At 64.6% G+C, this 20,705-nt stretch overlaps 4 protein-coding genes across 4 annotated transcripts; 3 read left to right on the forward strand and 1 right to left on the reverse strand.

Moving 5' to 3' along the window:
* The first annotated feature begins 1,183 nt into the window (after positions 1-1,183).
* On the forward strand, positions 1,184-4,862 carry LMAN2 (lectin, mannose binding 2). The gene is made up of 8 exons (XM_075715089.1): positions 1,184-1,325; positions 1,402-1,520; positions 1,644-1,761; positions 2,085-2,164; positions 3,311-3,472; positions 3,669-3,783; positions 4,088-4,207; positions 4,361-4,862. The coding sequence occupies exons 1-8, from the start codon at positions 1,184-1,186 to the stop codon at positions 4,519-4,521; spliced, it is 1,017 nt and encodes a 338-aa protein (XP_075571204.1). The 3' UTR covers positions 4,522-4,862.
* Positions 4,863-5,311: 449 nt separating this feature from the next.
* On the forward strand, positions 5,312-7,872 carry B4GALT7 (beta-1,4-galactosyltransferase 7). Its single transcript, XM_075715572.1, has 6 exons — positions 5,312-5,358; positions 5,478-5,834; positions 6,536-6,761; positions 7,035-7,118; positions 7,298-7,402; positions 7,580-7,872. Exons 1-6 carry the CDS (start codon positions 5,312-5,314, stop codon positions 7,733-7,735), a joined length of 975 nt encoding a protein of 324 aa, XP_075571687.1. The 3' UTR covers positions 7,736-7,872.
* Positions 7,873-15,067: 7,195 nt separating this feature from the next.
* On the forward strand, positions 15,068-17,541 carry N4BP3 (NEDD4 binding protein 3). The gene is made up of 4 exons (XM_075714961.1): positions 15,068-15,481; positions 15,697-16,251; positions 16,485-16,742; positions 16,969-17,541. Exons 1-4 carry the CDS (start codon positions 15,068-15,070, stop codon positions 17,539-17,541), a joined length of 1,800 nt encoding a protein of 599 aa, XP_075571076.1.
* Positions 17,542-19,061: 1,520 nt separating this feature from the next.
* On the reverse strand, positions 19,062-20,485 carry NHP2 (NHP2 ribonucleoprotein). Its single transcript, XM_075715063.1, has 4 exons — positions 20,341-20,485; positions 20,181-20,250; positions 20,000-20,105; positions 19,062-19,266 (listed from the first exon to the last, which is right to left on the reverse strand). The coding sequence occupies exons 1-4, from the start codon at positions 20,483-20,485 to the stop codon at positions 19,141-19,143; spliced, it is 447 nt and encodes a 148-aa protein (XP_075571178.1). The 3' UTR covers positions 19,062-19,140.
* Between the last annotated feature and the right edge of the window lie 220 nt (positions 20,486-20,705).

A 20,705-nucleotide genomic window follows, 5' to 3' on the forward strand; every position in this document is an offset into this window, starting at 1 on the left:
AGAGGCTGCTGCAGCATGCACACTGCCCAGGGCACGCCAGACACCCCACCATGGCACCGGCTACACCCTCAGATACGTCACGTACAGACAGCCAAATGGTGTGTATTCCCCTCCGCTCCCGTAGGATGTGACTGGTGCTGCCTCAGCCCCAGCAGCTGGCTTGGGAAGGCCTCGGTTCAGTATCTTTCGCTGGCCAGAGGAGCTCCCATGTGTGCACAGAACCTGGGACAAGCACAAAGACACAGAGGACCTGGCCATGCAGTCACCAATGGAGGGGTTTAATCGCCTGCTGACAGCCTTGGTTGCAGCCACGCTGTGCATGCCACCAAGAGGGGCTGCTCTGCAAGAGCCCCTGGGAAGCGCATTGCCCTAAACACACCCAAACTGGGGCTTCTGTCGCTGTGCTGAAGCTGCCCATCCCGAGGGCTGGATGATGCAGCTCCCTGGCCACCACAGCCACCATGGCTGAGTGCCCGTGCCACTCGGGACGGGTGGGAGACAAGCTGCAGCAGGGCTGGGGCCCTTCTGCTGTGCCAGGCCCTGGGCTGCAGCCCTGCCTGCCCACAGGCGGCCCTATGGCCCTGAATAAAGCTGCCTGTGAGCTCCGCGCTGCCTCGGCCCGTCCTTCCCGCGGTGCTGGGACACCACTTCTCCCCCGCCCCACCGCTCTGCGGCCCGGCGAGGCCTGCGGAGCCGCGCGCTGGGGCCCTTCCCGGGGCCGGGCCCCCCGGGTGGGCTGGGGCCGAACCCCATCCCCAGCTCCCGGCGCCATCTTGCATGGCGTTGCCATGACGACGGGCTGCCCGGGACCGCCGCGTCAGCGCCGCCGGAGCGGGTCACGTGTCCCGCGGGCGGCACGAGCCGCGCACGTTCCCGCGCGCACGTGACTGGCACGAGGAGGGAGAGCGGACTGCAGCTCCCGGCGTGCCGCGCGCCGCCGCGCCCGCGCAGTGCACGCCGGGAGGCGCGCTGCCGCTCCTCCCCCTTCCCAGCGCCCGCCCAAAGCACGGCGGCAGCCGCGAGCCTCCCCGGCCCCGCCCCCTTCTCTTCCATAGGCGGGCAGGAGCGACGCTTGCCCGCGGAGGCGGGAACGCGGTGGTGTGGGCGTTTCTGATTGGCGGCGCGGGCTGCCGTTCCTGGGCGGGGCCGGGGGGAGCGGCGCGCCGGAAGGCGGAAGCGGAGGATGGCGGCGGGTGCGGGCGGGCTGCTGGCGGCGGCGGCGCTGCTGGTGGCGGCGGCCGGGCCGCGCCCGGCGCCCGCCGAGCTCACGGACGGCAACAGTGAGCACCTGAAGCGGGAGCACTCGCTGATGAAGCCGTATCAGGGTGAGCGCGGAGGGGGGCGGGCGGGACGGATGCCCCGCGGCGGCCCGGGCTGAGCCGCGCTCTCTGCCCGCTGCAGGTGCGGGCTCCGCCGCGATGCCGCTGTGGGACTTCCAGGGCAGCACCATGGTCACCAGCCAGTACGTCCGCCTGACGCCCGACGAGCGCAGCCGGGAGGGCTCCATCTGGAACCGCGTGGTGAGAGCCCGGGGGGAGCCGCCGCGGGGGCCGGGGCTGGGGGGAGGCCGACGGGGGCCCGGGGCGGCCCTAGCGCCTCTCCCAGCTCTTGCCCTGACGCCGCTGGGCGGTCTCTCCACACAGCCCTGCTTCCTCAAGGACTGGGAGCTCCACGTCCACTTCAAGATCCACGGAGCCGGCAAGAAGAACCTGCACGGGGACGGCCTGGCCCTGTGGTACACGCAGGAGCGCCTGGTGCCAGGTACGGTGCCCAGCTGGGGGCCGCCTGGCCGGGCTGAGACCTTGTCAGCACTCGCACGTGCCCTGGGGCAGCCCAGGCAGATGCTGCCGTTGGAGCTGCCCCTGTCTGGGAAGGTTTCTTGCCAGGGAGGGCGTTTGAGCTCCCCTCTGTCTGGTTCCATTAGATTGGAATGGTGTGTCCTGCACGTTCCGCCCTGGAAACAGGCACGCACCCTTGGTCATCTGCCTGGCAATAAACAGCTCTCACAGCTCTTCTCAATAGAAGTCTCTGAGCACAAATTCCTTCTGAGAGCCTTCTGTTCCCTATGTTCTGCCCTGTTCCAGGTCCTGTCTTTGGCAGCAAGGACAACTTTCATGGACTGGCTATCTTCCTTGATACATATCCCAACGATGAAGCGACAGAGGTGAGTAGTTCAGGGAGCTTGTTCAGTGCCAAAGAGGCTGTTGCCTCACGGCTCCGTGCCCCGAGTGCTTAATGCCTGGACCAAGGAAAAGTTGCCTCTGTCATGGGAGTGGGCTGCTCTTCCTGTCATGGGAGCTGGTAGAGTTTGTACGTGCATTAATGGAGATAAGAAGGTCCTTGCTTTCCCTTCTGCTGTTGTTGACCACACAGATGTTTCCAAGGCCTTTTCCCCTCAGGATGAGAGGGCAGCATAGAGCTGCTGTAAACTATGCACCACATATTAAGTTAAATTTGAGGAATCCACCTGAAAGTATATTCATCCTGACTTTCATTTCTTGAACTTCTCTGTGCTTTGGTTGATCATTCTGCATTGTTTCTGGCCTTATTCTCTGTTTCTAACCTGGGTGTCTCTAGAAGAGAAACTCCTGGGCTGGCTTTTTGCTCCAGAATTCCCCATGGCTGAAATACAGATCAGTCCCTTGGGGACTGTTGGTCCTTTTCTTCTCTCTTGTTCCGTGTTTGTGGATGTTGTTACCGCACGGTCAGAAAACATAACTGTGTTAGTGAGATCTATTAAACCAAAAACATGTCACTTGAGTCATAAAGCACCTGGAAATGACCCCATCCCCCTCTTGTCTTGATGCTCACCGAGAGCTGAATTCTTGCCTCCAGTTGGCCTCTTCCAGTGTATGTAATGTGCTGACTACAAAGCCCTGAGTTGTGGTTCTGCTGCTCATGTGATATTTCTGCCCGTTCTGAGTCCTGTGCTGCTCTGTTCTTACACTTCTTACCTGGTCTGGTGCTTACTCAGCAAATCTGGGGCGGTCTCATTGCACTGGCCACGTGGTGGTGTGGGCTCATGGGGGGCCTTGGTACAGAAGGTCAGAAATGGCCGCTCTGCTTTAGCGAGACCAAGCTCTTGCTCAGTTTAGAAGCAGCTTTACATAGAAAATGAGCCTTGATTTCATTGTTCTGCCCTCTGTACACCCAACTGTGTGGCAGAGCTGTGGCTCTGTTGCTGTGCCTGGCTGAGATCCTGCTCTCGCTGAGGAGGATCTTCCCCCTGACCAGGCAGGGGAAGGTGGCTCTTGGTCTGCAGCTCAAAGGCTCCTGCAGACTGAAAGCACCAGCGCTCTCCTCCCTGCAGCGCGTGTTCCCCTATATCTCTGCGATGGTGAACAACGGCTCCCTGACGTACGACCACAGTAAGGACGGGCGCTGGACGGAGCTGGCAGGGTGCACCGCTGACCTTCGGAACCAGAACCATGACACTTTCCTGGCAATCCGGTATTCCCGAGGCCGCCTGACGGTGAGATATGGCAGACACCTGCCAGGTGTCTCACACGTTAGGCAGGGCAGTGCTGAGGTGTGGGTGTTGCTGTGTCAGTAGGTGACCTGGAGATGGTTTTCCAGGCTTGACCACCTGTGCCTCCAGTTCTGAAGTAGCTGCAGGTGGGCAGGATGGCAGTATGCGTTCTTGGTGTGATGCTCCCCTGGTCTTACAGGTGATGACCGATGTGGAAGACAAGAACGAATGGAAGAACTGCATTGACATTGCAGGGGTGCAGCTGCCAACCGGCTACTTCTTCGGTGCTTCTGCTGGCACTGGAGATTTGTCTGGTGAGAGGGGGTTTTGCTTGCAGGAATACCTGCTGTTTGGAGCCTGGAATATAATGCTATGGATTCATTGGATGGCTTCGTTTGCCTGAATTGTTAAAATCTTGAAACCCTGTTGGGTAGGGACCCGTGGCCTGAGAAAGGAGGCACCTAAGAGCTAAGGAACATCTCAAATTGCATCTGGGGTGTGAGGGTGGCTTGAGAGGGAAGGAGACCTGGACCTGGCAGAGCACAGACCGAAGGTGCTCTGAGCGTGTGGCCACTTCTCAGAGCTTCTGAGAGTTTGGTGCTGGTGGTTGTTTCCTAGACAATCATGACATTATCTCGATGAAGCTATTCCAGCTCATGGTGGAGCACCCTATAGAAGATGAGTCTGTTGACTGGACCAAGATTGAGCCTAGCGTCAGCCTCCTTAAATCACCCAAAGGTGAGTCTCGGCTTCAGCGAGCTTTGGTAGAGCATTGGGATGCTGGGGCTGGACTCTTAAAGGCCTGTCAAAAGCTATCGGAGCTGTGAGTCCCTGCGAGACCCCACAGCAGTGAGGCTGGGTCGGTCTCTGTAGCTGTTCTTGTCCTTGCAGACAACGTGGATGACCCGACGGGGAATTTCCGAAGCGGGCCCCTGACAGGCTGGAAGGTGTTCCTGCTCCTGCTCTGCGCACTGCTGGGCATCATCGTCTGCGCTGTGGTGGGAGCTGTGGTCTTCCAGAAACGCCAGGAGCGGAACAAGCGTTTCTACTAGCGGAAGACCTGGGCTGTGACCTGTGCCCAAACCCATCTTTTCTATGAGGAGCTGTAAAAACTGTGGTTTCTAAAAGCTGTTTCTGAGAAATATCAGAAGTATTTTCTTATCTGTCTGTTTGGCTGTAACCCCTGTCTGGCCCTCGGCCTCCGGCAGGTTTGGACCGAGGGGGATGATGCCTGCTGGGGCCCCTGGGGCTGTGGTGGGGGAGCCCGGAGGTCGCTCCCCCTGTTTTTTCCGGTGCTTCCCCCCCCACCAGATGAGACCTACTGTGCTGCCCGTGGCGGGGGGGGGGGGTGACTGGCTGTGGCTGTGAATGTGAGGGGGCTGTGAGCGGGGCATTAAAGGACTGACACCACCCGCGGCTCTGGCTCTGTCTGGGGGGGAAGGGGGGCTCTGCTGGAGAGGGGTAGGAAGCCCCAGGGGGGCTGAGGGAGCAGGGGGGTGTTGCCCCCGGGGGGTCCTGGTTCGGTGGTGGGTTGTCCCTGGGGCCGGGGGGCGGCAATCCCTGGAGGGTCCCAGAGGAATTGGGAGTGGGTGCGCCCCTGTGGGGGGGTGGGCACTACGGAAGGTGTGTGGGGAGGGTGTCCCGGTGGAGGGGAGGCCCCGGCCGGCGGTGGGGGGGTGTGTGTGTCCCCGCAGGCCCGGGCCCGCCCCCGGCCCGCCCCGCCGGGCGGAAGGGAGCGGGGCGGAACGGCGGGGCCGGGCCGCGTTTCCGGGCGGGGGGGAGCGGCGGGGCACAGCCAGCGTGTCCCGCGGCGGGGCCGGGTGGCGGGGCCGGCCGAGCGCCATGGGCCCGGCCCGCCGCAGGGCCGCGCTCCGCCTGCGCGACGGCGGGTGAGCGGGGCGGCAGCGGGCGGGGGCCGGCGGCTCGGAGGGGACGAGGGGGGCGGCCCGGGGGTCCCGGCGGGCGGGGGTCCCCGCCGGCCGCTGACTCCCCCCGCGCTGTGCCCCAGGTCCCCGCCGCTCCTGGGCCTGCTGCCCGGCCGGTTCTCCGTCTTCCCGCTCTTCTTCCTGGCGCTGCTCCTGGGCCTCGCCTCGCTGCTCTGGCTCCAGCTCAGCTGCTCGGGCGAGGGGCCGGCCCCGGGCAGCGGGCAGAGCCGGGGGGGTCCCCGCCAGCCCTGCCCGCCCCAGGCCCCCCTCCTGCCGGCGGAGGACGAGCCGTCGTGGGGTCCCCACCGCCTGGCGCTGCTCGTCCCTTTCCGGGAGCGCTTCGAGGAACTGCTGGCCTTCGTGCCCTACATGCACCGCTTTCTGAGCAAGAAGAGGATCCGCCATCACATCTTCATCCTCAACCAGGTGGATCATTTCAGGTAGCGTCTCCCCTCGCCGCAGCGAGCAAAGGCAGTGAGGGGACACTTCTCCGAAACTCTGTCCCCGCCGTGAGCGCTGAGAGGGTCTCTCGCTTGCCTCTGGCAGTGTGGAGAAGCATAGGGCCTGGGCAGTGGGGAGTCAGGGCTGGCGTGTGATGCTCTCCCTGAATTTACTCAAGAGCTTATAGAAGGACAAAGCGGTATTTTGCTTCTTTCTTCCTAAATAAGAAGAAAATTATCTACCCCCAGATATTTCAGCTTTCTCCTCAGTGTTGCAGGGCCATGGCTACAAACATCTGGAAGTGCTGAAATTGAAAGAAATACCGTGGGGTGTTTGGAAATGTAGTCACTCACCCCCTGCTTGCTGTCCGGTATCTGCGTGCAGCTCCAGCCGGTGCTGTGCAGCTCCCAGGCCGGCCTCGGGCAGGATGGGGTTTGCTGTAGCCCCTTGCTGTCTGCAGTGGCCAAACCCCTGCGCACTGCAATCGTGCTCAGCGTGTGCTGCCTGCGTAGGGAGAAGCAGGGGTGCAGTTTCAGGACGGGCAGCTGTGGCACCTGGCGCTGTGAAGCCAGGGAATGCTGTGTCTGTGTGTGTCCCTCTTTGGGGACCAGTTGAACATTTAGCGTTGAGGAGCATGGGAGATGGACGTGAAGGGACAGTGGCTGCTGTGCATGGCACTGAGTCCCTGGTCTTGTGACAGGTTTAACAGGGCGTCCCTAATCAACGTGGGCTTCCTGGAGAGTGGCAACGACACTGACTACATTGCGATGCATGATGTCGATCTCCTGCCGCTCAACGAGCAGCTGGACTACGGCTTCCCAGAGACAGGGCCCTTCCATGTGGCATCCCCAGAGCTGCACCCGCTCTACCACTATAAGACCTACGTGGGTGGCATCCTGCTGCTCACCAAGCAGCACTATGAGATGGTGAGTGAGTGGGTGGGACATCCCAGCCAGTTTGGGGCAGGGGCTATGACATTGTCTTGGCGAACAGTTGTACATTTTGTGCTCCATGCTTGGGAAGTCGGGAAAGGAGTCAAAATGGTTTGGGGACAGAGCCTGCGGCATGAGCTGGTGGGGGGCAGGAGAGGGGAGGCTGCGCTGGTGCTCAGGGCTTGTGACGCTGGCGTCTGCTCCTCTGCGGCACGTGGAGTTGTGCTGGACCAGACCTTGGCCGGTACGATGTCCCTCTCATTTCAGTGCAACGGCATGTCCAACCGCTTCTGGGGCTGGGGACGGGAGGACGACGAGTTTTATCGACGTATCAAAGGAGCCGGTCTCCAGGTAAGGCGTGCTCCATGGCCTCCTAGGTTGAAATTGCCCTTTTTTGTCTCCTCACCTGGCCCCTGGCCATAGCTGCCCAGGTCAGGACCCAGGGAAGGCAGCCCTTCTGCACTCCCCATTCCAGTAGCAGGCACAGCAGGTTTTCCAGTAGCTTTACAGAAGCTTTGCTCTCCTTCCAGGTTCGCCGTCCTTCTGGAATCACGACTGGATACGAGACTTTCCAGCACCTGCATGACCCAGCCTGGAGGAAGAGAGACCAAAAGCGCATCGCTGCGCAGAAGCAGGTGAGGCCTCTGTGTGGTTGAGGGGAACCACGGGAGATTCGAGTTGTGATCACCACATGCTCTGAGCCCTCCTTTGTCGTGTCCTCCCCTGCCAGCTCTGTGCTCCCTCCCCGGGCACTGGGTGCTTCCCCCTCTGCTGGAAGCCAGCGCGAGCTGAGTGGTCTTTCTCTTCCTCAGGAACAGTTTAAGGTGGATCGGGAGGGAGGTCTGAACAACGTGAGGTACCGGATCGAGTCACGGACAGCTCTGAGTGTGGCAGGAGCCCCTTGCACCGTCCTTAATATCTTGCTGGACTGTGACACAAGCGAGACCCCCTGGTGCATGTTTGGCTGAGCCCGTCTCCCGTGTGCCAGTCGTGTGCGCTGTGCTTGTGCCGAGATGCCGGGGCTGCCGCCAAGCTGCTTGGAGTGGAGCAGGTGGGATTTTTGCAGCAGACAAGCATGGCGGTGCTGGCAAGACGGAGAGGAACAGAAAGGGCTGGGAACTGGGCTTTGCTGGGACCAGTAGAAGAGGCTGAGAGCGGAACTCTGTGGCGTTGCTGCGGACACTGGTGCTGCCTCCCCAGGCAGGTGCAGGAGGCAGTTTTCCTGCGCTGGACATGGCTGAGCTGCCACTGAGCTCAGAGGACAATAAAGAACTATCAGGGCACCTGTGAGTTGTAAATGCCCTGGGCCACGCCGTGCCACTCCTTTGTCCTGCTCCCTTCACCTTACTGGCTTCAGTGTACCCGTTTCTGGCTTGGCCCCAGCTACACTCTGTCTGGACAGGCGATCTGCTCTGGTTTGGAGGCCAAGCCAGTCTGAAACAGGTTCCAAGTGAGACGGTGCCTGTCTTTCAGCTGCCACGTACCCCCAGGGCTGTGCTGTGGTCGCTTTGTTGCAGGAAGCGGTTGTGGTTGAGCCGTGCCCCAAGCCCCAGCATCTGCAGCTCTGCTGGATGTCAGCAGTTGAGGTAGCCCAGGACTTCTCTCTCTGTGGAGTAAGGAGGAGAGTTTTGGCCGAGCTGCTCCCTTCCTTGCCTGCTTTTTGTGGCATGTGCTGCCTCACCCTTTTTCAGGAGGTGTTGGAGAGCCCTGATGTCCCCCCAGCAGCGCTGAGGAGAACTGGGATCTGCTCTGGCCCTGCATGAGGTGTCCAGGGAAAGACTTGGCAGCCAGGCTCACCAGAGAGCTGGTGGAGCCGGGGCAGTGGTGTGGGTGAAGTGCAGGAATTAGGAATAACCCGCCTGAGTTGAGGGGAAGAAGAGTTTCCTTGGGCAAGGTAGGGGCTGGGATGCTCTCCTCGAGGTGGGAGCAGGAGGGTTTGGCTTGATGAGGGAGAGGCAAGGCTGTGCGGGGCCCAGGCTGCAGGTCTCACCTGCTTGCTCTAGCTGCCCGGCCCTGCCTTGCCACCAGGCCAGTTTCTCCCATGGTGTGGCAGGACGAGGACCTGGGCTGCCCCTTCCAGCAGAGCGGGGGGTATTTAGTAGCTGAAGGTATCACAGCGCTGGTCCCCTGGTGCTGGCAGGGCCTGCAAGGGCTCTGCTGTGGGTCAAGCCCCCCACTGTGGATGTGGCTTGACTGGGTCAGTGAACGGCTCAGGGAAGGTGCCCGGGCAAAGGGCTGTGTCAGCATTGGGGTGCTGGTGAGCAGGAGGTGGTCCGGGCAATGCACCCTGCAAACCCCAGGTCCCCAGGAGCCCAACCGGTGCGGTGACCTGGGGACCTGCTGCTGTCAGAGCAAGAGCAGCCCGTGGGAGGTGGCCGAAGCACTGACACTGCGTGCTGGGGGAGTGCCCTGGGACAGGAGACAGGAGGAGGAGGAGGTGAATGTCCTCTGGCTGCTGGGAATGTGCCTGGGTGCTCTGCAGTGCCGGATCAGGAGGTGGGGAAGCTGGGAAGGTCCCAACAGCTGAGGAAGGGCCCTGGGGGTTGCCAGTTCGTAGAATGCTTTGGGTTGAAGGGACCTTTAGAGATTGTCCAGCCCAACCCCCCTGCAGTGAGCAGGGACAGCTTTAACCAGACCAGGTTGCTCAGAGTCCCGTCCACCCTGACCTTGAATGTTTCCAGGGATGGGGCCTCCACCACCTCTCTTGGCAACCTGTGCCAGTGCTTCACCACCCTCATTGTAAAAAATTTCTTCCTTATATCCAGTCTAAATCTACCCTCCTTTAGTTTAAATCCATTACTCCTTGTCCTGTCACAACAGACCTGGCTAAAAAGATTGTCCCCATCTTTCCTGTAGGCCCCCTTTAAGTACTGAAGGCTGCACTAAGGTCTCCTCGCAGCCTTCTCTTCTCCAGGCTGAACAACCCCAGCTCCCTCAGCCTGGCCTCGTAGGAGAGGTGCTCCAGCCCTCGGATCATTTTTGTGGCCCAGTTGTTTGGGTTTGGTAGAAATCGGCCACACCAGCACCTTTTGCTGGGGAGTGGGATGTGCAGAGCTGGGCAGCGGGGCCACGTGCCCTGCTCGGCACCGGGCTCTTGAGCCCCAGGCAGGAGCAGCGGCCATGGAGCAGCGCCTGGTCCGTGCCTGCTCATGCTGGGAGCGAACAGGCGCTGTGACCCCTAGGATGCTGCCGCTCACCCTGATCTGCCGAGGGGTGGCAGAGACGCCCACTGACTCTCAGGGGAGACCCCCACCAGTGCCGGGCTCCTCTCCTCTCCTTGATCACCATCCTCTCCTGGCCGCCTGCTCGGGCTGCTGGGTGCAATGGTGCTGTGCTGCTCCAGAGCGGAGGGTGCTTGGGCTGGCTCACAGACGGTGCCACGTGTGGGACTGTACCGTGCGGGCTCTGGGATCTTGGCATGCATTTTGGGTGCTGCTGCCTCCTCAAGCTGGGCAGACCCAGCCAAGCAGCCGGTGCCCTGGCATTTACAAGCGCTGTCACAAGGCCCTCCATGTTTCCTGGCCCCTTCTGTCCTTGTCCCCTGCCTGGTGCTTCCTGGAGCAGTCGCTTTGCCGGGTGCCTGCAGACGTCCCCAGACAGAAACTGTCGCCATCCTGGGAAGCTGAGTGGCCCTGGGGATGTGGCATCTCCGGGGAGGAGCGCTGGGATGAGGGAGGCAAAAGCATCAGAGCCAAGTGTGGGGGTCATGTACTGAGTAGGGGCAGCGGGACAGGGAGTCTGGAGAGATCTGGCACCGTCTGGTCTCCATGCTGCTCTAGAGCTGGGTGAGGAGTCGAGCCCTGCAGACTGGGGTGCGAGGGGGGCTGCCTCCCGAGGAAGGGGTCAAGGTGGCAGTGCAGGGCAGTGAGGATCAGGCCGTGGTGCTTTGCATCGTCCAGGGCGCAGGCAGGCCCAGCACGTCTTCCTCCCCAGCTCGGGGCCTCTCCTTGCCCCAGGGTGACGCAGGGACGCGCTCCCAGCGGCCTCTCCAGCCTGGCAGCCCCAAAGCAGCACTGGTATCTGGCACGAGGATTGCAGGCAGGCTCGCACACATGGTGCACTGCTCCAGAGGTGTTCCCAGGACCCATCATGTCCCTTGCTGGGGTCGGCATGAGGGAGATGTCAGCCTAGCAGCCCTGCTCCTGTCTCTCCATTGCACAGGTTTTGGGATTGACAACCTGTATGCCAGCCACTTACCAGTACCTGAACCACAGCCAGGGCTGGCGGAAGCAGATCAAAGTATTTCTCTGCACCGTTCAAAATAGATGACACAGTTTTGGGCAGGTTTCATGAAGACGTAGATGTGCAGAAACAGAGAGCATATGTGCACCTCGCACTTCGCTCAGCGCTAAAGGCTCCTCTCCCGCTGCCTGGCAGCTATTTCTCAGCTCTGCTTGCAGCCCCCTCATCCTCCGGTTGCTTTTGTGGAAGAGGCGCCGTGCTGGAGACCCGGCTTCCTTTTATAGCCCTGAATGTGACTCGGGAGGTCGCTCGGCTCTGTTCTCCCCCCACGCACTTCATTATTAGCAATGGCCCAGTGGGAGGGGACGAGGTTTTTCCCCATCGCCTTTCTGCAGATGGATAACAGCCTGCCTGCTGCCCCGGGAGCCCTGCGGAGCCAAGCCGGAGGCCTCCCAGCGTTCCCGTGCTCTCAGCAATCCTGAGGAGGGGGTCAGGATGCTCGGGGGCAGAGAGAGCCCGTGGAGTCCCAGCCCTGCCCCTCTGCGACCCCCTTCTGCGGCCCAAATTGCAGTCAGCGAGGCCGTGCGGGGGCTGCCGTGGGCACGGCAATCGGCTGGCTTTTATTGCCAGGTTGTTTTAAAAGGGGTGGTGCCTGGAGCGATTTGCTGGTGGCCACATGAAATCGCTGTAGTATCGTGATGTGGGGGGACTGAGGTGAGCGGCGAGAGGGGGCTCGGGAAAAGCCGACGATGAGGCAGGAGCAAGTCTGCCCAAGGAATGGGGCATCCCTGGCCGCTGGAGTGTGCTGGGTAGGGCCGAGCCCCAGGGCCTGCGGGAGCTGCTGTCCCATGGAGATGTGCTCGGGGGAGCGCAGCCCGCGGTGGAGACGTGGCGGCAGGAAGCGGGGCAGACAGAAAGGAGGGATGAGGCTGTGACCAGCACCCGTTGAAGTCAGCCCGGCATCATTGCAACCTGCCCGGACGGAGGCCCCGGCGGGGTGCCCTTACTGCCTGCCGCCGCAGGCGTGTGCCCATCCCTCTGGCAGAGACCCAGCGGCCCCACGCGTGGCCGAGCTCCAGGCAGAGGGCCGGGGCATCGCAGACGCATTCCCCGTGCCAGCAGGTTGGGAAACAACGGCACTGTTGCGAAGGCCCCCCTATTCAGAGGCCACGTGTGCTGCCGCTCCGGCATGCAGCTGGGGGATGAAAAGGAGCCAAGGGGAACAGGGAGGCCGGGGACAGAGGGAGCGGCTGTGTGCCTTGGCACTGCACCGAGGATAATGCAAGCATGTGAGCCTGACGAGCAGGGACCGGGGACAGTGTGTGTGTGTGGGTGAGCACTGGCGGCACAGCTTGAGGACTCTGGTGTGCATCGGGGGGAGCTGGCAGCGAGCAGGGTGCCGGTGCGTGAGCATGCCGGATGCATGTGTCCCCAAACCCAGGCTGGGGATGGTGCGGGTGCAGTTACTCCCCAGGGAGAGATGAGCGCCACGCACAGGCTCTCATGGGGACGGAGCAGGGTTGCTGCAGGTGTCCCACTCCCCTGAGGAGGCCAGGACGCCTGGTGACCAGGTCCGGTCCGTGCTGGGATCCCTGTGGCTGGCACGCTGCAGGGGTGGTGAGTGACAAAACCGGCTGGCGGCCAGGATGTGGCAGGGCTGGTTGAGAGGATTGAAGCGTGTCGTGTCACACGGGCGCCAGGCCAGGTGCTGGGGCAGGTGGCAGCCCCACGGGGGGTACCCCATGCCCCCCGTGTGTGCCACGGCCCAGAGAGCTGTGGTGGGGGGATACGGGGCTGTTTTGCAAGAGGAGGGTGCAGAGAGCATCCCACAGAGCTGAGACCCTTCTCCCCTCCGCAGGGGCTGGGTGCAGCCAACGAGGCTGAGCAAAACGCTTCTCTCCAGCCCCGGCGGCCCAGCCTGTGCCTGGGGTGGGCGATATGGCCTGTTCCTACCAGCCCCCTCCGCCACGGTGAGGGTCACCGGGGGTCGGCTGGCGCCGCTGCTGCCGGTCCCGGGTCTGTAGCTGATGGGTTTGGGGGGGGGGGGGGGGGGGGGGGGTGTCTCCCCACGCTGGAGGTTTGCGCAAGGGGTGCTCGGCGCTGCACACAGCCTGCCCGCCCCGCCCTGCCCCGCCTCGCCGGTGGAGCACGGCCGGGCCGTCCCCCTTCTTCCTCCTCCTCCTCCTCCTCCTCCTCCCGCCCCACCGTGCCGCCGCCGCCCGCCTCCGCGCCGCGATTTGCCGGTGCCGGCTCCGCCCGCTACCCGCGCGTCCGCGGCCGAGGGGCGCGTTCAAACACGGCGAGGGAAGGAACGGGGAGAGGAGCCGAGCAGGATCGCAGAGCCGCCGGCATGGTGAGTGCGGGCCCGGTGCGGCTCCCGGTCAGCCCCTCCCCTTCCCCGCTACTCTCCGCCGGGTTCTGCTTTGTCCCGGGTTGCAGCGGGCGCGGCCCCGGGGCCCGGCCTCCCCCTCCGCCTTCTCCGTGCCGGAAATTCCGGCCGGGCTCGGTGGGGGCTGCGGGGAAGCGCGGGGGGGGGGCTGCGGGGAGGCGTCCGCTTCCCCGCAGCCCCCCCCCCGGTTGACCCCCGGAGGGGATGGGAGAGGGTTTGTGGCCGTATCCTGCCCGGGCAGGGTTCGACGGGGGCACGTCTGGGATTGGGACCAGATCTCCGCCACCCTGGGAAGGAGCCAGGCTGGCCGGACCGGTGTTTTGCCGCCTGGGGGGTGACACCCTTCCCGCCGCAGGCAGGACACCTTTGGGTTCCCCCGGCGCTTCCCAAACCTCCCACAACCTGACCTACTTCCTTGGCCGCCTGTGCCGGGAGGAGCTGCTGCGGGGCTCGGCCGAGCTGCTCCCAGCGGGTGCCCCAGTGCTGGGGGCTGGGTGCTGCAAGCTTAACCCCATGGGGACATCTGTGTCCCCCATCCCTGTGCACGCCTGGTGGCATCGCACGCAGCCCGGACTCTCCCAGAGGGTCCATCCCTGCTGCCCTTCGTGGGGTGCCGATGCCCGGAGCAGGTGCTGGGCTCATGGAGGGAGGTGACAGCGCAGGCCGGGAGCTGTCAGACAGGTTTGTGCGTGGCAGCAATTAAAAGCGGGGTGTTTGTTTACCTGGAGCGTGGTGCTGAGAACCAGGGCAGCTTCCTGGGTGTAACCCGGCCCGCGAGCCCTCGGCGAGGCTGGGAGCCGCGGAGGGGGGCTCTGCCTCACCCCTGCCACGCTCACCGCGTCCCCTCTGCCGGGGCTGCCCGTGAAGGGCTGCGAGGGTCATCGTCCCCTTCCCCGGCGCTGAGGAGCGGGAGCCAAGGCCGAAGGCATCCTCGTGTCCTTCCTTCCCCGGCCACCTGCGCAGGAAGCTGCATTGTCCCCGTCGCCATCCTGCCCCTTCCCGCCTCCCTCCCGCCGTGTCCGGCCACGGGGTTCCCTGCACGCACGCAGCAGCTGGGCTGCGGCCACCTCGTCCCTGCCTGGCGTTGGGGTGGGAGCACCTGCGGAGGGAGTGGGGCCGTGGGGAGGGTGCGGGAGCTCGCCCTGCGTGGTGTGGAAGCCCGTGCCGCGCGGGAGGACTCCCTGTGAGGCAGGAGAGGTGCCCGTCCCCTGCGCACCCTGGGGAGCCTGAGCCAACGACCCCCGGGACTGGGCATCCCCCGGCTCATTTTGGGGAGGTCTCCGGAGGGCGTCCGGACCCTGAGGTCCCGGCGGGGTGGCTCGGTGCCGCCAGGCCGGGGCTGGCGCCAGGCCCGGGCAGGTGCTGCCGGCTCCCGAACTCGCCTGCCTGGCTGGGCGGCAGGTGCCTGTTTTGGTGGCGGCCCGGGCCGCAGGCGGGAGGTGGGGCTGGGTGTGGGAGGGAGGCGCTGCACCGGGGGGGGGGGGGCAGCAGTGGGGAGCCCCCGCCCCGGTGCATGCTGCGTGCTGGCGCCCTGCTTGCTCCGCTCCCGGCTTCCCCAGGGAGCTGCCTGGGACCTGGCGGGTCTCTGCCAGCACCAGGAGTCCAGGTCAGTCCTTTGCGCCAGCTGGGAAAGAGGGTGCCGGGCAGGGTTTGAAGTCCCGGCTGCCTGGCGTTGCTGACTTTGTCTCTCCTTCGGCAGTGCTGGTACCGGGCTTTTCTCTAATTCTCCATGGCAGCAGCACAGGGTCCTGTGACCTGTGAGCCCGACACCCGCGTCCTCGGCACCTACCTCTCCTCAGAGCCCGTCGGCGTCGTCGGCAGCATGGGCAGCGTGGGCAGCCTGGTGGAGAAGCAGGATCTGTCCCCCCTGGAGCTGCGGGCCCCGCTGGGGGGCTCGCGGGGGCTTCGGCAGCCCGACGGCTTGCTGCGGAAGGGGCTGAGCCAGCGGGAGCTCTTTGGCTACCTGCACGGGGCCAAGAAGGAGACGCGGTCGGAGCGGAAGCACCAGACGTCGGGCGCCTGCTACAAGCGGGACTACGAGAGTGACCGTGAAAACCGGTCCCCCGAGCGCTGCTCCCGGGAACATCACCGCGGGGCCGACTTCTCCAAGAGCTCCCTGCCTGAGAGGGGCCGCTTTGACAAGGTGAGGCTGTGGCTATGGGCACCATGCTGGGCCCCGAAATACATCTGCGTGAGGATGGGGCTGGAGCAGAACGGTCTGTGCCAGGGATGGGATGTGGGGATTTGAGATGTCCAGGGATCTGGGGCTGGGAGTGAGTGGGTTCTTCCTGGCTCCAGGTTCCTGTGTGCGCTGGTGGGGGCTGTTGGTCTCATCCTGACCCCGCTGTTGTTTTTCAGTGCCGTATCAGGCCCTCGGCCTTCAAGGCGGTGGCTGGGAAGGGGCTGGTCTCCATGCAAGGCCTGTCCTCGTCCAAGGGGCAGAAGCTGTCCAAGAGCAATGGGAGCCTGCATACGCTGCTGTCGCAGAGCAGCACGGCACCCTCGCAGCACGGCCCGCTCCGCACCCACCTGCTCCACGCCATCAGCCTGGATGAGGCCTCCGATTCCAGCCACAACTCCATCCAGAGCTTCCCTTCCTACGGCTCCCGCCTCAAGCCTGCCCAGAACCAGTTCAGTGCCTCCATGGGCCACATCAACCACATCGGGGGCTCCTTGGACAGGGTCTCCCGGAGCCCCAGGGACCCCCTGGCCCCCGAGAAGGCACCCCTGTCCTGCAAAAGTATGGCCACGCTGAGCCGGCTGCAGAGCCCCGGGGAGCCCCCGCCGCCCTACGAGTTCACCTACTCGCTGGAGGATGCGGTGAAGCAGCTGGAGGACCGGCTGCAGGAGACGGGAGGAGAGCTGCGGCAGCTCAAGAGGAGCCTCAGCGAGACCGAAGACCCCTTCACGCAGGTGAGCCGTGGGGCTGGGGCTGTGTTGGGTGCCCTGGGCAGGGGTGTGGGGCCACGGTGCTTGGGTGTAAGAAGCGGTGAAGGAGCTGGTGTCCTGCCATGGTGGGCGATGGGCTGGGCCTGTCCAAGTGCGAGAGGACCCAAAATCACGGGACCTTCTGGGATCCCTCCCTGGGGCTGCCTCGCGCAGGGGCAGGCTACGGACCCTCACCAGCGTCTACCTGTGCTGGGCAGGTGTTTGAGGACAAGCAGCGGCTGTGGCTGGACGAGCTGGAGGATCTGAAGCAGATGTACATGGCCCGGCTGCAGCAGGTGACGCAGCAGGCGCAGCGCGGGCAGCGGGCGCTGCAGCTGCAGCTCTACAAGGCGCAGCAGGAGAAGAAGCGGCTGCAGGAGGAGCTGAGCATGCAGCAGTGCCAGTGCGAGGAGCCCAAGCTCCGGCAGCCCCAGGGCGAGCGCATCAGCCCCAAGCTGGAGGAGACCAAGTGGGAGGTGAGTCCCCTTCCTTCCCTCCCTGTTGCCACCTTCCTGGCCATGGAGCCAGGACGGGGGCAGCGTTTCCCTGCTCTGGTGTCACTCGTGGCCACAGGATGGGGGGCAGCGAGCCAGGTGTGATGCTCGTGGTCTCCCAGGGATGCTGTGATGACAGCTTGGGGTGCTGCCACCCCTGGGGTCCTGCTCCTCCAACCCTGCTTCACCACTTGCCCGTGCCCTGCAGGTGTGCCAGAAAGCAGCGGAGATCTCCCTGCTGAAGCAGCAGCTCCGGGACACCCAGGAGGAGATGGCTCAGAAGCTGGGTGAGATCTTCAGCCTGAAGACGCAGCTGCGGGAGGCCAAGGCGGAGGTCCAGGCCAGGGACTCCCAGCTGGCACAACTGGCAGACTCCTTCCAGAGCCCCCCGGAGCCCGGCGCCTTGCTGCCGCTGGGCGATGACCCCATGCCGGTGTGCCAGGAATTCCCTGGCTGCGAAACTGATGACTCCAAGTGCCGGGGCCTTCACAGCGACACGGCGGAGCCCCTGGAGCGGCAAGTGGAGTGGCTGTGGGCAGAGTTGCTGCGGGAGCGGCGCCAAGGTCAGCTGCAGGCTGTGAACTTTGAGTTGGAGAGGAAAACCTGGCAGGAGGAGAAGGAGAAGGTGCTGCGGTACCAGCGGGAGCTCCAGGCCAGCTACATGGAGATGTACCACCGGAGCCAGGCGCTGGAGCGGGAACTGCGGCAGCTGCGGTCAGAGCCCAGGGACGTCGGGGCCGACTCGCCGTGGATTGAGCGGGTGGAGTCCTCGAAGATCTGAGCGGCGGGATGCTGGTGGGACCGTGAAGGGGGAAGGTCTCTTGCTGCTGCAACGGGACGATCTCGGGGTTGGCACGAGGACCAGCCGCTTGGCGCTGCCCTGGGGAGAAGGACTGATTGCAACAAGGGAGCTTTTCCTTCTTGCAGTGCTTCAGGCCCTTCTGGGGGGTCTCTGGAGACAGGGGGGGTCATCTGTACCAGGGTGGGGGTCTTGCATGCACCCCATGCTCTGACTCCAGGAGCATTTGCCCTGTGATTCCTTCTGCCATGGGGCAGAAACCAAGCGCCCTGTGAGACATTCCCTGTCCCTCCTGCTCTGCCGCTCCTGTTCCCTACAACCCAGTAACTTAATGTCTTGCTAAGGAGAGGCTCAAGCCCTGTCCCCAGCCCCAGTGCCTTGCTGTGGGGGTTCCAGCTGCTGCTCGCAGCGGCTGCCCTGTCAGTGGGACCCTGGAGCTGGTGGTGCCCTGAGCCTGCACCGGTCTGCGTTGCTGCCACTGGGAAGGCAGAGGAGGAAAGCCTGACAAGTGCTGGTGCTGCTGGGGGCGGGGGGGCAGCTGCCCCAACACCTCTGTTGGGCTTTCCATGTCACCAGCATTGGGGCTGCTCTGCAATGGAGGGGGGTTAATGCAGCTTCCCTGCAGGGAGCCCTGGAGCAGGGAAGGGCGAGTGCCTTGTGCACAGGGATGGGAACCCGGTGCCCTGCCACACTGGGAGGCCTTTGGGGCAGGGAAAGAGGACTGGGGGATGTGGGCAGGGGGCTGGGATGCTCCCCGAGCGGGGGAAGAGGCTGGGGTATCCCCCCCATCGCCCTTCCCAGGGTGGGCGAGGAGTAGCCGAGGAGCTGGCCCGGTGCTGGCCGCAGCCCCGCGCCGTGCCTGTAACAGCGGAGCCGCGCTAAGGCCGGGCCCGGCCCCGCTCTCCTCGGCCTTCCCTGCAATAAACCCGGACTCCATTCTTCTGGCCCCTGTCTTTGCTTTCGTCTGGGGCGGCGGGGGGCACCGGGGCTCCCAGCCCCGCGGGGGGGTGCGGGCCGGCCCGGGCCCTGCTGTGCCGGGGGGGGGGGGGGGGGCAGGGGCCTCCTTCCCCCGGGGGTCCCCCCCCGCCCCGGCTGCGCTGCCAGACCCAGCGCCCGCCCGGGCTGCCGGGAGCCGCCGCGCCGGGGAGGGAGGCGGCCCGGGGCTGGCGGTACAACCAGTCGGGCCACGGCGCCGGCTGAGTCACGGCCGGGCCCCGCGGGGGCGGCCCGACAGGCTCCCGGGGCGCTGCCGCCGGGACGGGCCTCACCCCCCCCGCGCCCCCGGAATGGTTTGCCCGGCCCCATCTGGCTCAACGACGCCCGCAGGTGCCCGCCGCCCCCCCCCCCCCCCCCCCCCCCGCAATGGCTGTCTCCCGCGGGCCGGAGCGCGGACGCCCCCTGGCGGCGCGGCGGCCCCCAGCCGTGCGCCCCCCGCCCCCCCCGCACAGAGGGCCGGGAGCGCGTCCTACAAACGTCCGGCACCTTTATTCACCCCACAGCGCTCACCGCCCCCCGGCAGCGCCCCACAAACAGGGGGACACAGCCCCGCAGGCAGCGGGGCGAGGACCCGTCCCTGGCTCTTCACAGCGGCAGAGGCAGAGCCTCCACCTCCTCCAAACACTCATTGTAGGTCTCCTGGTACTCCTCGTGCGGCTTGATCATGATAACGCAGGTCGGGCGCTTTGAGCCGGCTGCGGCTCCTAGGTCCTGCGGGAACAAAGCAAGGCCGTGGGGGAGGCTGGGGGTGCTAGGTCCCCCCGGGAGGGGAGGCCCTGACACCCAGCCAACACCCTTCACACCCTGATCTAGCACAGGGCAGACGTCTCTGCCAGCCCCTCAAGCCCAAGCCCTCTGGACTCATGCTGGGTTTAAGAACCCTTTTCTCAGCTTCTGTCCTACATCCTGGAAGCCAAACGCTGGGGTGGCCCACACCACAAGAGGCTGGCCCCTGCCGCATGCCTTCCCCAGGGCGGGGAGCCAGGGTCTGCAGAGCTGCCTGCACTGGGGGGGTGGGGTGGGGAAGGGAAGTCCCAAAGACACCAACTCCCCCAGAACTTCCAATCTACAAAGGGGAAGATGTCCCACCAACACCACACCTTGGCCAGTGTCTTGTTTCTGCAAGCAGCCAGGTCCCAGCTCACAATTTAGGGGGAAAAATGTGTCCTGGCTCCATCCCAGAGAGCTCCGAGCCCCAAGTGCTGCAGGGATTGAACTTGGACAAACGGTTCTGCGGTCCCACAGTGAAACACTCCTACATCTGTGCCATGACCGCTTGGCCCTCTTGTGCCCTGGCCACGGACAAGCACTGGGTGCCTTAACTCAGGCACCAGATCTGCACCTCCCCGGGAAGGTTCTTGTCACAGCCCGGGCCAGGTGCTGCTCATCGGCTTCCCTCTCACTGAGGCCGGTTCCTCCAGGCTGCGCAGCCCCTGCCCCTTACCGATTTGGACGGGACGTATGCATAAGGAAGGCTCCTGTCCTCGCACATGATGGGGATGTGGCAGTACACATCGATAGGCTGCGTGTCGCCAGCCAGCACCGTGATCCTGCAAAGAAAGCCCTTGTCAGCGGCTGGGCAGGGCCGGGCCATGCCGGGGCAGCGGGGCCAGGGCAGGGCTTACCCCTTCTCGCCCTTGTTGATGAACTTCTGGACCTCCTTCACGCCGCGACGGATCTGCTTGTGCTTGGCCGCTGCAAGAGAATCACACCGTGAGGGGGCTGCGCCGCCACGGCCCGGTCTCTCCCGCCTCGGCCGCTGCCATGCCCCGGCGCCAGCCAGACCTTTCCTGATACACTTGTAGAGCTTGCGCGTCAGCTTGCGGGAGGCGAGGGGCTGGGCGATGGGGTTCAGGTAGTCGAGCTGCTCCCGGTACGAGCGCTCGGGGGTTCCCTCTGCCTCCACCTCCGCCTGCTTTTCTCGCGCCATGGCCGCGCCGCCGCGCGCCGCCGCTTCCGCTTCCGGGGCACGCGCGGCCAGCGAGGCGGGACGGACGGCTCCCAGTTCTGTGCCAGCCAATCGGCAACCCCCTCAGGCACCGCCCGCCCACCAGGCCGGCCAATGGGGAGCGGCGCCTTCCCGCCCCCCGGCCCCGCAGGTCTCCTGCCGCCCACCCCCCCCCTCACGCCCCGCGGGCGCCCTCCTCGCC

The sequence above is a fragment of the Pelecanus crispus genome, chromosome 8 (assembly GCF_030463565.1).
Source record: "Pelecanus crispus isolate bPelCri1 chromosome 8, bPelCri1.pri, whole genome shotgun sequence".
NCBI classification, from domain to species: domain Eukaryota; kingdom Metazoa; phylum Chordata; class Aves; order Pelecaniformes; family Pelecanidae; genus Pelecanus; species Pelecanus crispus.

Coding starts and splice junctions, on each gene's coding strand:
- LMAN2 (XM_075715089.1), top strand. CDS start 1,184: ATGGCGGCGGGTGCGGGCGGGCTGCTGGCGGCGGCGGCGCTGCTGGTG. Junction 1,521..1,643: donor GCTCCATCTGGAACCGCGTG/GTGAGAGCCCGG, acceptor CTCTCCACACAG/CCCTGCTTCCTCAAGGACTG. Junction 1,762..2,084: donor GCAGGAGCGCCTGGTGCCAG/GTACGGTGCCCA, acceptor GCCCTGTTCCAG/GTCCTGTCTTTGGCAGCAAG.
- B4GALT7 (XM_075715572.1), top strand. CDS start 5,312: ATGGGCCCGGCCCGCCGCAGGGCCGCGCTCCGCCTGCGCGACGGCGG. Junction 5,359..5,477: donor CTCCGCCTGCGCGACGGCGG/GTGAGCGGGGCG, acceptor GCTGTGCCCCAG/GTCCCCGCCGCTCCTGGGCC. Junction 7,403..7,579: donor GCATCGCTGCGCAGAAGCAG/GTGAGGCCTCTG, acceptor TCTCTTCCTCAG/GAACAGTTTAAGGTGGATCG.
- N4BP3 (XM_075714961.1), top strand. CDS start 15,068: ATGGCAGCAGCACAGGGTCCTGTGACCTGTGAGCCCGACACCCGCGTC. Junction 15,482..15,696: donor AGAGGGGCCGCTTTGACAAG/GTGAGGCTGTGG, acceptor GTTGTTTTTCAG/TGCCGTATCAGGCCCTCGGC. Junction 16,743..16,968: donor TGGAGGAGACCAAGTGGGAG/GTGAGTCCCCTT, acceptor CGTGCCCTGCAG/GTGTGCCAGAAAGCAGCGGA.
- NHP2 (XM_075715063.1), bottom strand. CDS start 20,485: ATGGCGCGAGAAAAGCAGGCGGAGGTGGAGGCAGAGGGAACCCCCGAG. Junction 20,106..20,180: donor ATCAACAAGGGCGAGAAGGG/GTAAGCCCTGCC, acceptor CTTTCTTTGCAG/GATCACGGTGCTGGCTGGCG. Junction 19,267..19,999: donor CATACGTCCCGTCCAAATCG/GTAAGGGGCAGG, acceptor TTGTTCCCGCAG/GACCTAGGAGCCGCAGCCGG.